The sequence below is a fragment of the Gymnogyps californianus genome, chromosome 19 (genome assembly GCF_018139145.2).
Source record: "Gymnogyps californianus isolate 813 chromosome 19, ASM1813914v2, whole genome shotgun sequence".
Taxonomy (NCBI): Eukaryota; Metazoa; Chordata; class Aves; order Accipitriformes; family Cathartidae; genus Gymnogyps; species Gymnogyps californianus.
This window is the reverse complement of record NC_059489.1, coordinates 9,456,743-9,471,431: the sequence shown is the minus strand read 5'-3', so window position 1 is coordinate 9,471,431 and position 14,689 is coordinate 9,456,743. Positions and strand designations below refer to the sequence as shown.

Sequence of the window (14,689 nt, the reverse complement as noted above, 5' to 3'; positions counted from 1 at the left end):
ACCTTGCTCCGAGCCAGCAGGTCCTGCGGGGAGGGCGCTAATCCTGCTTATTTGACTGGTAAGAGCTTCCTCATCTCTAATGGGAGAGAGCATTATTAGGTCTGTGGTTTGCCAGGATTTACAGAGCATAATAGTTCTGCCCCTGGGTTTATAGATTTTGGCAGGTTTTCGGAAGCGTGGCTGGTTCAGCTGCGGTTGCAGCAGTGCTTCCCAAGCTCACCTCTACCTCGGAGGGGGCTGCGGGTCGCTCAGCTCCCTGGAGTCTCAGACACGGACCCCTGAGCGGCGAGGAAGGGAACCTGTAGCAGTAAATCAACCCAGGTGGTGGGATGCTTGTGCAGTGTGTTAATGTTGTGTAAACCCCAAACCATCCTGATCCTGTTCAGGTTGGGTGATACAGGAATGTCGATGTCTGCAGTGTTTGACTGCAGAGAGGAGCGGATGTTCCTGCTCGCAGTTTTGGTTGGTTGTGATGATGCCCAAAGATAACTCCACAACATGGTACTCGTCTTCCTGCTAAGGATTTAAAGCACTGTGCACTCATGATCTACTGCCTGGTAGTAAGACAGAAGAGATCTGCTCCGGCCCCTCATCCCAGTGGGATGTGGCTGCTGCCGAGCAGAGTCCCAGGGGTAACTGAGGCACACTTTTGATGGCAATTGCTGATGGTGAGTTGGCAGCAGTGATGCTGAGCGTTCTTTGCTTTTGCTAATGCTGTGAGTTAACACCAGATTTGTTTCCTCGTAATGTTGAAACACACACGTCATAGCGGGTGCAAGCTGTGAACGATGGTAAATGCCGAGTGAGGCTGTAAGTGTGTGGAGCGGCAGGGAGGTGCCGAGGGGTTCAGTGTGATGTCTGGAGCTAGAGCCTGGGGGACACACAGGCTTGCAACTTCACTCTGGCAGAAACCATGAGACAGCCTTTGCTGATGGTTCTTAATCCCTGATTTACCCATTCCCCATAGCCCAGCTCCCTCGGGGAGCACATGCTTGCTGGTGGGCGAGCCTTGGCAGTGCTCTCATCTGAGAGGTCTTGCGCTGCGTGGGGCTGGGCACTGAGGGCAGGGAGCCTCCTGCCCTGCCAGGACACGTCAGTGCTGATAAGAAGGCTTCTCTGGTTATTTTATTTTTATTTTTTTTTCTTCCCCACTATCGGATATTTTTCTTACAGACACATACGTTTTATACCGCCCGATGCAGGGTATTTGTAGTATTTCAGCCACAGACTTTGTCTCAGTGAGGTACTGACTTGTGCTAAGTTATGTCCTTGTTGTAAGGGTCGTTAAAGACAAAAAAAACATCAGCCAGGTTGTTTTCAGGAGGGGGCCATATTAGAAATAGACCTTTCAACCTGCATGAATCTCATGAGCTCGTCTTTAAAATTTACTTGAGCAAATGCCCGGGATATCTTTGGGACACGTGGCCCTGGTGCGTCCCCCGGGCTGCTCGGGGCTGGCATGCCTGCTGCCTGCTGCCCTGGGGAGCAGCTGCTGCCCGCATGCTGCGGATGCTGGGACTCAACCCTGCTGCTAATATTAGCAGGAACGTGCCAGAGGGATGGTCGCAATGTTATGTGGGTGATGTGGCTTGAATTCAATATGGTGAAAAGCCGCGGAGAGGTGATGTGCTTCGCGTTTGTGTAAGCATTTCACTTGGATTCAGGGTCTCTCCTGTAAGCCCTGCCTAAGGGTTTGCAGGATGAGCGCTCGCCTGGGCTTACATGCCTGGGAGTGGGCTGGGAGTCTGGGTGTGTGACTCATGGTCCCACGTGTGTGGAGGTTCAATGCCTGGAAAAGGAAATGCAAAAAGATCTTTCAGGTTATGTCTCAGATCATCTTGACCCTAGGAGCGAAGCAAAGCTCCTGAACGTCAATGGTTGGATTTCCTGGGCTGTCCCCGAAAAGCTATACTGCAACTAGTCTCTTCCGGTACTCTTCATCACCAGCCCAGCATGGGTAGAACCAGTGCCGCTCTCCCAGCTGATCGATGTAGCGTGCTGCTCTGAGACAGCAAGTCACCTCTGATATCCTCAAAGACAAGCTTTACAGGCGCTTCAGGAAGTTTTCTCTCTTTTTCCACTCCTCCTATCTACGTTTCTGAATCTGAGACAAAAGGATGGGGTGGATGGGAGTTTTCTGCCAAATCAGCGTGTGGTGGGAGAGGCGGGAGCCAGGGGAAGGTGCCTGTGGGAAGGCAGGAGTTGTGTCTTCCCCAGCAGAAGTTGTATCTTCCCATGCAGAACTGGCCTTTCATGCAGAGTGGAAAAATTGTATCTGCCTGGTTACAGCAGTGGAGACCTGCCGTGGCGGGTCGTTTTTTTCCCTATGTATATTTAGTTCCTTGGGAATAAAAAGGTTGTGAGGGAGTGGGAAAGGGAAGAACAGGACGTGGATCTCTCCGTCCACGTGAGCTGGGCTCTGGGGATAGCCTCTGGCCCCGGTTAGGATGTAGGATCATCCAAAGGTCGTTGTTTACAGTCATCTTATGCAAGGAGGGCTGGGCTGCGTGTCCTTGGGGATGGACAACCACTGCAGCATGGAGCAGAGTGTCCTTGGCTCTGCATCAGCATGGAGGATTTCCGATGTTGGCTGGTACGGGTGAGCTCTTGCTGTCCATTTGAGATCGGTCTTGGGCAAAGTGAGCACAGTGTTGTGCTAATCATAAAGAAACCTTTCAAAAGTGGCTGGATGGGAAGGGACAGAGAGAGTCTTTACACTGGGGCCAGGGCAGCTACTTCGGCTGTGCAAGTGTACTGCTGGTGTCTGGAGGTAAGTCAAGGTTTGGAGCATGTATACCATGCTGGCTCTTCCAAGTACTCGCCGGTCTCTGGGAACTTGGTAGCATCTTTCCCTTAGTAAGAGGCTCATCTAAAATACAATCATTCTCCTGCTTTACTCTTTACTCATTGCCTTTTGGTGGTTTATGGCAGTGGAATGAGTAGGAAGCACCTCTAGAACACGTTGGGTCATGCCTAATAGATTTGAGTGACCATGTCTACATCTCTTGGCCAATACATGCCAGCAAACCTGCTGCTAAGTGAGAGTCCTGGCACCTCCGGGTGTCCTGTGGCCTCACTGTCTGGGTGCTGTTTTAATTTCTGTTTTGCAGCCCTTCCTTGCAGGGAGCTGCTCAGCCCGTTTTCCCAGGAGCCAGGACCCAGACAGCAGCCGCAAAAGCCTGGACTGGGACTTGTCATAAATCCAAAGACAATAATGGAGACTTCAGAGCCCATAATCACTCCAGATATTCGTGTTTCTGACTCTGATATGTGATCTTTAAGGCAATGTCTTTCTGCAGGGCCATTATGCAGGCTCTTTCCCCCTCCCAAGCTCCCTCCCTCCTGCTGCAGTGAGCTCTGGCACCTTCTTGGTCTTCAGAGGTGGGACATGGAGGCAACAAGCCAAGTGACCCTAAATCCTGGTTAAGCTTGTTTGAAGCCTGTAAAACGAGTCGATTGGTGTGAGTCCAGTTCCTGATGGGGATGTGTCTGTTTGGTGGGGGTCAGGGTCCATCAGGGGAACTCTTTGTGGGACAGGAGTGGGCTGTCATGCCCTTCAGCATGGGGCTAGGATTGTGTCCTGGCCACCTCTCATTTCATACCTGCAGGGTATCATTTGGTCCTGGCACCCCTCTGCTTTACTCATGGAGGCATCAGCAGTTTGCACCCACCTGCTGTGCCGGTGCCGGAGAGCCCTCCTCGCTCCCTTCCCCGCCGCGCAAATGGTGCTGGCGAGGAGTAGCCCTTGGGCAACGAAGGGGTTTATCGTTACCCTCAACTTATTCTGAAAAGCTGCCCCCAGATTAATGCGAGCTCTTACCTCCTGATGGCTGTGACTCAGGCTTTTACCATGATTGCTTTTGTGAGGTTGCTGGATGGAGCTCAGCACTTGGGTCTCCTGGGGACACCTTCGGCGCAGTGACCCAGCTGCAGGGTCCATCCAAGGTGGCTCTTGGCTGGTTTGCATGCCGAAAGGTGACACATCATGGGTGTCAGGGCGGTCCATCCCCCTGCATCCTCCCAGTGCTGCAGCAGATGTCCCTTTGCTGGCACCCAAGTTAGGGCAAGTTGGGGTGGGGTACCAACCTGTTGTCTGGGTGTAGGCACCGCCGACGTCAGGCAGCCTCCCGTGGATTGCAGGGCAGGGGACACCATGACCACATCGGTCTGTGCCGCTATCCTCCCAGCAGTAGAGGTGGCAGTTTGAGTAAGCGTCACAAAATTGTACGATCCCTTGCTCCTGGTGAGTTGGGTGCTCTCCAGCTTGTCCCAGCCCTGGGAGTCACGGCAGGGGTTAGTGGTGAGGGCATCGGCACACAGCATCGCGCTGGTCTGCTGGACTGGTTTGGGAGGGAAGGAGCATGGTGAAGACTGGGGTTGGGACTTTACTCTTTCTTTCATCTGGTCACTGGAAGTGCAAATAGGGGAAAATGTGAAAAGGATGGATTTTAATTTTTTTTTTTAAAAACATGTTTAGTTTACCAGGGAGGAGAAAGGAGGAGGGTTTAGCGCTCTGCCAGCCTTCAGGAAGTTTGGACAACTGCTCGCATTGCGGTGCTGGGTGTCCCCTCCAACAGAGACACCAGAGCTGGCTGCAATGGCACCAGCAATCAGCAGGCAGCACAGGCAGAGCGAGCAGGCAGCGCTACGGGCCTGAATGGCTCCCGAGTCCCTCCTTTAACCACTTTTACTAATTTACCCTTTTCTGTAGCTTTTTAACCAGCGTGTTGCAACACCACCCATCAGAGTGTCTTCTCAGGTGGAGACTTAATCACGTAATGATTTAATCACCCCGTCCCCGCCACCGCCACCGAGGCTGGTCGCCCACCTGAGTCACTCTCCAGGTCCCCTGCGTGGGCGTTGGGAGTCGTGACTCATGGGGATGGCGTCTGGGTGCTTACCGCTTCCTACACCCGGTGTGGTACCAGCACCAAAGCTGGTAGCACAGGGCGGTCTGGGGTCTGCAAGACCATCTGCATCATACTTTTGCCTTCTGGGGAATAATTTTAAGGCATTTTAGAAATATTAGCGAACCAAACCAAATCTGCAGTCCCCTGGGAGGCGGGGAGAAGATTTATTTCTCTCCTCCCTCCTCCCCTTATGAAAGGAAACTGGAGCACAGACCTGAGGCAAAAGCTGCAGAGAGCCTGTGGCAGAGCCAGTAATGCAATCTGCCGGGCTGGATACCCTGTATTTTATGTAATTTTCTGTACAAGTACGAAATGAATATAAGGGATGTAAAATATACTGGTCTGATCTGGAAGCATTTTGCTGAGGGTTAATGGTTATATAAACCAAAGTGTAATGGAGAATCAAAGCTAAAACCTTTCTAGAACTGCATTATAGGGACTGGAAAGCTGGGATTTTGAATTAATCTGAGTGTGGATTTTATTTTTTTCTATTCTTAGTCATGACTTTGCTTTTGCATGTTCATTTCTGGTAAATGAGGGGTTGGCTACATCGGTCTCAGGCTGTTTTGTAGCTTACTGCGTGTCAATGAAATACTGCTTGAAAAGCTTTGGTTAATATCAGAGCCCTGAACTTGCATTTATGCCCAAATTTCCTCTATAACTCAGCTCTTGGTACCATTTGCACAGTTCAGGAAGGCACTGCATATTGACAGCACGTTACCAGTGTTATCTTCTACACACGATTTGTGTCAGACCATGCAATCTATTGCAATTTCTTTTGAATGCTGTTTGTAACATCAGAAAAAGGATTTATTTGTGCATAAACCGTTCATAACCTGACCCAGGATAGTGTGAGTCACGCTACAACAGCAGATTGTCGTTATATATATATATTTATATATATGTGTTTATATGTATGTATTGCCACAAGGTTGGTTTATTGATAAAAGAAAGGTGTGAAACCTCTTGGTACAAGCACAGGGAGGGGATCTAGCAACCCTGACTTCTTTCTTATGTTGGATGACCGGTAGCTTCGGGAAAGGTGCTTTTAAAGTTTCCTGCCTTCATTTCTCCAGATGTAAGAGGGGACCCAAATTTCTCGGGCTGTTTTGAAGCTGTTAGTGTACTCGCAAAGACCCGCCAGTGTGTGTAGCATCGCTTGCTGCCCACACTGCCAGTGAATTTCCCATCTCAGCCCCATGTTTTTGACCCCACTGAGGGGCTCGGTGCAGTTGGGAGCACCTTGGTGTTGAGGATGAGATAGAGATATCCTGCTCTGGCCCTGCAGCAGGGGTGCAGCTCCCTTCCCCTTCTGCTGCAGGACCTTTAGGTTTAATATACAGTGTATATACACCCTATAGATACATGACATCCTACTTGTCCCTGTAACTGAGCCTTTAGTTCACTAAAATGCATCTACCTCTGTTACGGATGGTGGCAGCTATTCAACAGCATCACAGGCGGTAGGTTCAGATAAGCCAAACCCAGGTGGCCCTGCGGTAACGTGGGCAAACACGCTCTTTGCAGTCGGGTTGGGCCAGAAAACCGCCGTGAGCGTCCTGCTGCCTGGTGACAGGGGTCTGCGAAGCTTTAAGGGCTGCGAGCGGTTAATGCTGTGTTGGGTTTCCAAGGGCTCCTTGAAAGATGAGACCTGTAGCCTCCCCCTCTTTCCTCCTCGGGAACAGGAGGTGACCATCTGGTAGCAGTTTAGAGAAAGTCAGCGCTCTCAAACGGTACCATTGTATCGTGTGAAATAACGGGGCGCCTGGCTGCCCTAGTCCCATAAGGCTCTTATGTGTCGAAAAACCCAAGAAAAGCTTTCCGTGCTTAAGCAAGCAAGCAAATGTAACCCCTGGGTTACAGAGACCACATGAGGGGCAGAGGATGTTTAATGGGAAGCAGTTGGGCGCTGCGGCTGTGGCAGAGCCCGAGGCTCCGGTTGCGAAGCGGGTCCCGGAGGAGCCAGCATCCTTCGCTGTTTATTTTGGTCTCCTCCCGAGCGCTGTGCATAGAGGTTTCCTTGTATAAAGCATCGCCTCGACTGTTACTTGGGTATTCTGTTTAAAAAGGGAAGAAAGAAGGAGAATATGTTCCCTCGTTGACCCTCCCTGGGTCCCATGGGGTGCCCAGAGCCGGGCTGCGGAGCGGGATGAGCCGCTGTGGACGGCGTGCTGTGTAACCCCAGAGCTTCCCACTGGGAGATGCGGAGCCCTTGGGCAGGAGCCAGAGCCCTTCACGGCATCTGGGCACCCTTGGCTTGGCTGGGACCGCCAAGGAGAGACTTGCCTTCTGGGAGAGGAGCGTGTAGATAGGAGGCCCTGGCCGTGCCACTTGCTTGTGACTTCTCTGGAAAAATCTTGGCTGTTGTATGAGCTACTGGGATTTGAACCAGACCTCTGCCCTCTCTTCCCAATGTGCAAGATCCCTAAAGAGCAGCTTTAACTGGTGGCGTGTGACCTGCTGGTGCCTGGCCGTGAGGTGACTGGGAGGACACAGTGGCCACACTGTGCCGACATCCCCAGTGCCGCAGCACAAAAGAGAAAGGCACATAAATATTTTGCTGCTTCTCAGGCCCTGTGCTTGCTTGGGGAGCGTTCGAGCTGGGGATGAAGGCATGCATTTCTTGCCCTGAATCAACAGGCTGGCAGGGACCACGTTTGGGTCAAGACTGTGGATTTGCAGGAGCTGCTGCCATTGTGCACAGCCAGCAGAGCTGCCTGCAGCCGGTGCCATCTCGGAAAGCTCGTGCCTCCCTCATCTGCCAGGATTAATATTGGTATTTTTTAAAGCTGGCCCTGCAGAGCGGGGCCACGGCTGTGTGATGCTGAGCAAAACGCCGCTACCTCGAGCGGTTTGCAAAGGTCTGGTCCCCAAAGGGACACTGCAGCCAGCGGTTTCCAGCCCAGGCACGCTGGTTGTGGGCAGAGGCTGGTAGGGGCAGAGGTTGCATCTGAGAGGAAGTGCTTGGAAATCTCATTTTAGGGGATTTTGGGCTTTCCCTACTGTGGGAGGGGAGCCGCTGCCTTCAGCAATGGTGGCTTGAGCCAGGGCTGCCTGAATTTGTTTGGAATCAGTTAAAAGGAAACACGTGTCAATGGTAACGCCGTTTTGTGCTCACACCCCATGGCGCACGCACCTCCAGAGGAAGAGAAGGAAGGGCGATGCTCGGCACCTCCACCTCTTTCCCTGCCAGCTGCCTCCGACACCGGCCAGCAGATTGGATGCTGCTGGTGGGGCTGGGGAAGCCCTCCCAGTGCCAAAAATCCCCTGGAAAATATCATAGTGGGGATAACCCTGCAGCGTGGCCATCCGGACCCTGCTCGGGGTAGGGACACCTTGGCCCAGGGTGTCAGGGATGTGTGGACCTGGAGCCCCACAGGGACCCGGAGCCTTAGCCATGACTGCCGGTGTGGGACCCCGGCACAGTGCGGGTGGGAGCGGGGTACAGGGCCCTGCAGCGCTGCCCTGCCTTCGGCTCCTGTTGTTGTAATGAATACGCCAGCTTCCCTGCAGGAAGCCGGGAGGAGGGTCATCTGGAGCAGAGGCTGTTTACTTTCCTTTCTTGGCTCTGGGCAGGACAGGCTATTTTTAATCTTCTCTTTTTTTTGAGAGTTGTTTTGCTTCCTGAGGTCCTTCTCTCTTCTCTGTGCAAGGAGCAGGAGAGGGGCAATGCCGAACAGAGGAGCTGCAGCCGTGCTCAGTCCCACCGAGGGCCACCATTGCTGAAGGTGGCATCCCTGAGGATCATGTTCATGGTAGTGGGTCTGTCTCAGAGGTGGAAACACAAACCCTGTTGGTCACAGTCCCTCTCCTTTCTCATGCCTGGGATGTTTGACCTTCTCCAGACCATGTTGGACTCGTGGCAGTGGCTAAATGTGCCAGCAGGACAACCTGGGTACCAAAATCCCTGTGCAACCAGAGGCACGAGATGGACATCCATCACACAGAGAGCCATGGGTGGGAAAGCTCTCGGGTGCACACCCAGGCAAATCAGTGACACCGTTGGGAAGGAAATGCCGCTGGGACCTGCGGGTCCTCATGATTTTGCTGTCAGAAACTGTGCTGAGCTGTATCTAACCCTCCCTTGGGGTGACGGTTCCTTGCCCAGCCCCTCGGTACCCCCTTACTGCCCATCGGGACCACAGTGCCGGCACGGGAGGTGTTATTTGGATGGCTTGAGTCTCCTGTGGCTGTAATCATGGTTTTGCAGCTCTTCCTTAGGCTTTTTGAACCCCTTTGTGTCTGGGCTTTGACCTTTTTCTCCTCTCTGCAGCAAGGCCCAGAAAGACCTGGAGAAAAGCCATTTTTGGGTGTTGTATTCAGTCCAGCCCTTCAATAAGGACAGGGGATGGCTGTGCTCCAGAAGGACCGTGCTGGTGGCATTAGACAGGTTTACCCTGGGCTTGGGGCACTTTGAGAGGTTTGAAGTCAAAAGAAAGGGCCATGTGCAGTAGCTCCAGCATTGCCATCGAGTGACCCACCGCCCAGTCACTGATGCCACCATTTCTTTGGCAGTAGCAAGTGGCAGGGGGACGCAAAGGCACTGAGATGATGGAGGAGGTTCATGCAATGAACCCGGAGGTCAGCGGGGCTATTTGTATCCAGAGCTTGTTATCGGGTCAAAAAGAAATCCCCAAACCACTCGGTATTGAGAAATTTCCAGGGGAATGTTCATTAAGGAAAGATGCTCGCCAGCGTTTCCTTTGCTATCGGGTTCCTTGAGAGCATTTACTTTCAAACTGTTCCTCCAGACACATCTGTCATGAGGTTATTAGGCTGCTTTGTTGAAGGGAATAAATGGAGACTGAGCTGGCTGGCTGGAGGAGTGACGTGCAGGTTTTAAAAGCTTGATGTGGACAAAACTGAGGTCCCATCCATCAGGGAGCCGGCAGCGCCTGGCCGGGCCATGTTCTCCGCTGCTCTTGCCCGCCCAGCTTTGCTAGAGGCTGGGGAAAGGCTCCCCATCGGGTCGTCCCTTCTGCTCCCTTTGTTTTCCTGCAAAATTCGAACTGAGCTTGACTAGTGCATTGTTTTAAACTTGGGATTCTGGGGAAAAAATAGCTAAAATGTTAGTTTCTGGATTAAGGGTGCGATGGAGAAGGAAAACAACAGAAAAGTATGTGCTGGAGAGTCTGAGCTCCAGCTCAGTTTTGGAGACCTGAGAGTTATGGACACGTTGGAACAGCTCTCAAGTGTGGGACTTTTTTTGGATTAATTGTTCTGAGGGTGTTGAGAACTGAGACTTAGACGCAGACCTGCAGTGCACGAGATGTGCCAAGCACAGACCGCAGGGCAGAGATTGCCGCAGAGGGCATCTCACCTCTGCAAGCGAGTAGTGACATGGCTGGGAGGGCTCCGTGGGATTCAGAAAACAGTGCAGATAAAATGGAGGAAAAACATCTTTAATTTTTCTTTTCTGCCTTCCTCCCTCCTTCTACCAATGTCTGAATATTTTTGAGATGCAGGACAGACCATTTTGTCACTAAGTGCCCTTCCTGGGGCCCTTCCTGGGTTTTACAAGGTGGATGTTATGTGTTGTGCTTCAGTGCTTTCCTCTCTTCATAGCCATAAAGCAGCCGTGCTGCTGTTCCCATCAGGTTAATATTGAGGGTGAATCACCCTGTGCATCCCTCCCTGCCCACACCAGCCGGGACCCCCTCCCTGGGAGCCTGTCCCAGGCACCCATCGCTTCCCGGCAGTTCCTGTGCCGGGGTCTGAACCACAACTGGGGGACGCGGGTGTCTGTCCGTGCCCACGTCTGTCTGTCCCCGGGCGCGAAGGGGCTCCCAGGAGGGGCTTCTGCTGGGTCACTAATACAGAGCATCCTGGGGAGGCTCCTGGTCCCAGCCTCTGCAGTGCCCATGCTGGCTGGTTTTGCAGCCTGGCGTTCATGTTTAGCAGTTTTTGGGTATTCCCCCCAAAAAAGGGAAAGCAGCCCAAAGCCTGTATCCTAACACTTTAACCCCTGCGTGCCTCCCTGTTGCGTGGCTTCTCCAACACGTGAGCCCCAGCTCTGAGGGTCTCGCTTTCCTCACCATCTCCTTTGGGACCCCTCCGAGCTGCTGCCAGGGGACAGGGCCGTCGCTGTCGCAAGCCCTTGCTGCCCAGGATGGAGGCAGCCGCATCTGCTGCCTGCCCTGCCTGGAGCAGGGGGGCGGCGGGTGTCAGCTGCGTCTGCAGTCTGCTGGCGGAGCAGAGCCGGGGCGGCTGCCACGTGGACAGCCCCCCCGTCCCGCCGGCTGGACCCAGCCGCGCCAGATGGCTCCTCTCCGGCGAACGGATGTGTCCGAGGGATGGAGGGTCCCCAGGCCCCCTGGCCATGCCCCAGGGGGTCAGAGCAGCCCCGTGGAGCAAAGGAGGTGCTTCCCGCGTGGTGGCTCTTCTCCAGGTACACCTCGGGTGGATGAGGGAAGGCTGTGGTCCAGGCTCTCCCCCGGCTCCTGGTGTCCTATGTGATCTCAAGTCCAGGTTTTTAAAGGCTAAATCTCGCTGATATTACCCTGTTGATGTAAAGGATGGGTGGGCTCGTTACTGATGCTTGTGCCGGTTGTTTGCAGCATGGCTGTCATGCTGAGGCAATCACCACGCTGGCTCAGCCTCACCTCATGAAGGTTTCTTTGGGACCCCGGGCTGTGCCTCATCCTGCCCCGACCCCGTGCCTGCCTGGGTGCTGCAGGGCATGGGGGGTATGGGCAGCCCGTGGCATTTGGATGGGATCCAGCAGCGGTTCTCTGTGTTTTCCCCCCTTCCTGTGAAGTTCAGCCTTTTGTTTTCACCTGGCTGGCTCCTGTGCAGGGCAGGGGGTCTGATGGGCTTAAGGGCATCTACTACTTTAATGAAGACTGGCTGGGGTGGGCTGGGAAGGGCTGCGTGGGGGACACGTGGATGTCCAGGCATGAGCCAGGACATGGTCAGGCAGCTACTGGCCCTCCACTGCATGGCTGGGATTGGAGCATCACTCCACGGATGGAGGCTTCCTTCGGCGATGCTTTGTGCCCCAGGCTGAGGGTCTGACACCAGCATCCATCAGGTTTCTTTAGACACACTCCTGGCTCGAGGAGTCTGGGGGTTTCATTCTTATGTAGCCTGCCCAGCCAGGGAGCTCTGCATGCTGAGGGGGACCCGTGTGATGGGCAGAGCTGAACGACGGGCACTTGTCTGAGCATCGCTCCGCTGTGAGGGGTGACCTGGGCATCTGCTCTACTGCAGCTGAGAGCACGGGGGCAGATCCTGTGTGGTGCTGGGGCTGGGTGAAGGCAGGACTGCTGCCTCTTCGAGCATAAATCAGAACATCCAATCTGATGTTCCATCTGTCTCTTTGCCTCCTAACTTCCCCGTTGGTAAAATGAGGATGACAATGTTTAGATTTTAGGATGTCCCTAAGGCCTCCCAGTTGGCCCCTTCCTTGTATCGAGGTCTCATGTCAATGTTTTTAAAGCACTTCAGTCTTTGGCTCGGGTGATCTCTAGGTTTGTTTTTAAGGATATGAGCTTCTGTGGCTGCCGCCTTTGGTTTTCTTGCTGCATTTATATGGATTTGGTGCTCTGTGGGATTGTTTTCCCGTTCCCAACTTGGATTTGGCTGGCAGTGCTCACCAGGAAGCCTGTGTTTATCTGCATATCCTTCGGATGCAAGAGGGAAAGGGAGGCATTGGGAGCTGGATCGCTGGCTGCCCCCGAGTCCTGTGCCGTGCTCCGCTCTGCCGTGCTGCAATGGGACCCTCGGCTCCCCTCTGAGCAGCGTGGGGTGTGGGTGGGAAGGAGGGCAGCACGGGGATGGGGATGGTTTCTGCTCTGGGGTTGAATTTCCTGGCTCTGGTTCCGTTTTGTTACTGAGTTTGTAACTTGTCTGAAGAGGCAGAGCCTGGCCCTCAGTCCCCACCTGCTTTAAATGGGATTATGAACCCTCAGGTGAAGGAGCAGAAATGGGGTTATGAGCCTCAGGCAGCTCCTGTAAGTGTCTCTTGAGATGCTCAGCTGGATGGTAACTAAATTCTGAACTCCTTTTCATGTTTTTCAGCTCTGAAAAGATCTTTTGAGGTCGAGGAGGTAGATCAGTCTTCAAATTCCTCCACCCCGCAAAGACGGACCCCGAACCCCCTCCTCAGGTCCACCGTGTCCAGCTCGACGCAGAAGTTTCAGGAACTCGGCGCCAGGAATTCGGAGCCATCTGCCCGACATGCGGACCCCACGGGCCAAAGATCACCCAAGCCCTCTCTGAGGAGAGTGGAGCTCTCTGGACCCAAACTGCCCGAGCCGGTGTCCAGAAGAACAGAAATCTCCATTGACATCTCATCCAAGCAGGTGGAGAACTCCACCTCAGGGTTGTCAAGGTTTGGCCTCAAAAGAGCAGATGTGCTGGGGCACAAACCCCCCGAGCCCACCCCAAGGAGGACTGAGATCACCCTCGGCAAGCCCCAGGAGCTGGGTCTCCGGAGGGTGGAGGCACCGGCATCAAAGATCCCTGAGATGCCCCAGCGAAGAGCCGAGATGGCCAACGCTCCTGTGCCTGACACGGCCACCAAGCGCGTGGAAATTCAGGTGGCGAAGGCTGCCGAGGTCCCAGCCCCACCGGTGCGGCAAGTGGAGAGCTCGGAGCCTCCCCTGGCCACCCAGCCTCCCCAGGCAGAGCCGAAGCCGCAGCCAGCGCTGATGGAGAGCCCACCAAAGAGAGAAGAAGGTGAGTAGAGCTCCAGGCAGCTGCTTGGGTAAGATGCTGGCTGATGCCTGCCTTCGTCCCTTGCTGCGGGCTCAGAGCCCGTGCGGGGACGCCGAGCGTTGTGTGCTGCTCTTTCAGCTCCGGTGGTGATGCCTTTCAAGGCTGGTCTTGGATCTGTGCTCAGATGTGTCTACATATATGGATGTTATCCTTGGGTTTATCCTAGCTGAAAGAGCTGTCAGTTTGAATAAAAAATGCTATCAAGCCTGTAAGGAAATAAAAAAGAAAATGCCAAAAGCCTGGGTGCTTGCAGAAAAAGACAATTCTGCCAGCTCGGGCCCTGTGTGCGGACCCACCCGCCCACGCAGCATCTAGAAAAGCCTCTGAGGTGCTGGAGAGGCGGTGGTTGTGGAAGCGTTGTTGTGATGCCTTGTTGTTTAGTGTTGTTGCTTATGGTTGTGGGGCAGAAACCGCCTCTTCATTAGCAGGAGTCAGGGTTGTTTTGGCCTTGGAGCCAAAGTCTAATAACATCATGGACCAGAGCCACTATTAAACTGGAGCCCTGGCTTATATTAGCTCTGTCTTGTTTTTGATTAATCCCGTATTAAAGCCAGCTTCCCTCCCCCGCCAGCCGTCATTTATTCTCCCTAATGTTTTGGAGATTTTTTTTTTTTTTTTTTCCCCCTCTTCTGGCCTGTTAATTATTTTTCCGCTCCCCATCACCCACGAGCTCTCTCCTGCGAGGGATGCAGCGGTCAGTTGGAGGGCACCACCTCCCCACCCCACCCTGTGCCTCTCCCTGGGGGGTGTGGGATGGCGTGCGGTGGCCGAGCCAGGACGTGGGAGGTCCGTGCCTGGCCCCAGAGCTGGACCACGTGCCCTTGTCTCGTCCCACCATGGGATGGTCCCCTGCTCCTGCTCCATCTCCCCTCCCTGGGCGCAGCCCTGCAGTCACAGGGCAGTAATGGAGTCTGCGGAGAGGCCAGGTTTTGGTGTGTGTGCCTGGTCTAAAATCAAATCAGGAATCGGTGGTGGAGCTGATATTGAACCCGTAAGACTTGAGTGGGTTTCTCTCACTGTGCGTGTGTATGGCTTAGGTGTGGCTTTTCTGAGCTGGGTTT

At 53.8% G+C, this 14,689-nt stretch overlaps 1 protein-coding gene across 1 annotated transcript in view; it reads left to right on the top strand.

Annotated features, from left to right (window-relative positions):
* SEPTIN9 (septin 9) overlaps positions 1-14,689 on the top strand; it is a 144,200-nt gene that overhangs the window by 70,966 nt on the left and 58,545 nt on the right. The window contains 1 exon segment of the mRNA XM_050908270.1: positions 12,930-13,589. Within this exon segment, the coding sequence (XP_050764227.1) occupies positions 12,930-13,589 (660 nt within the window).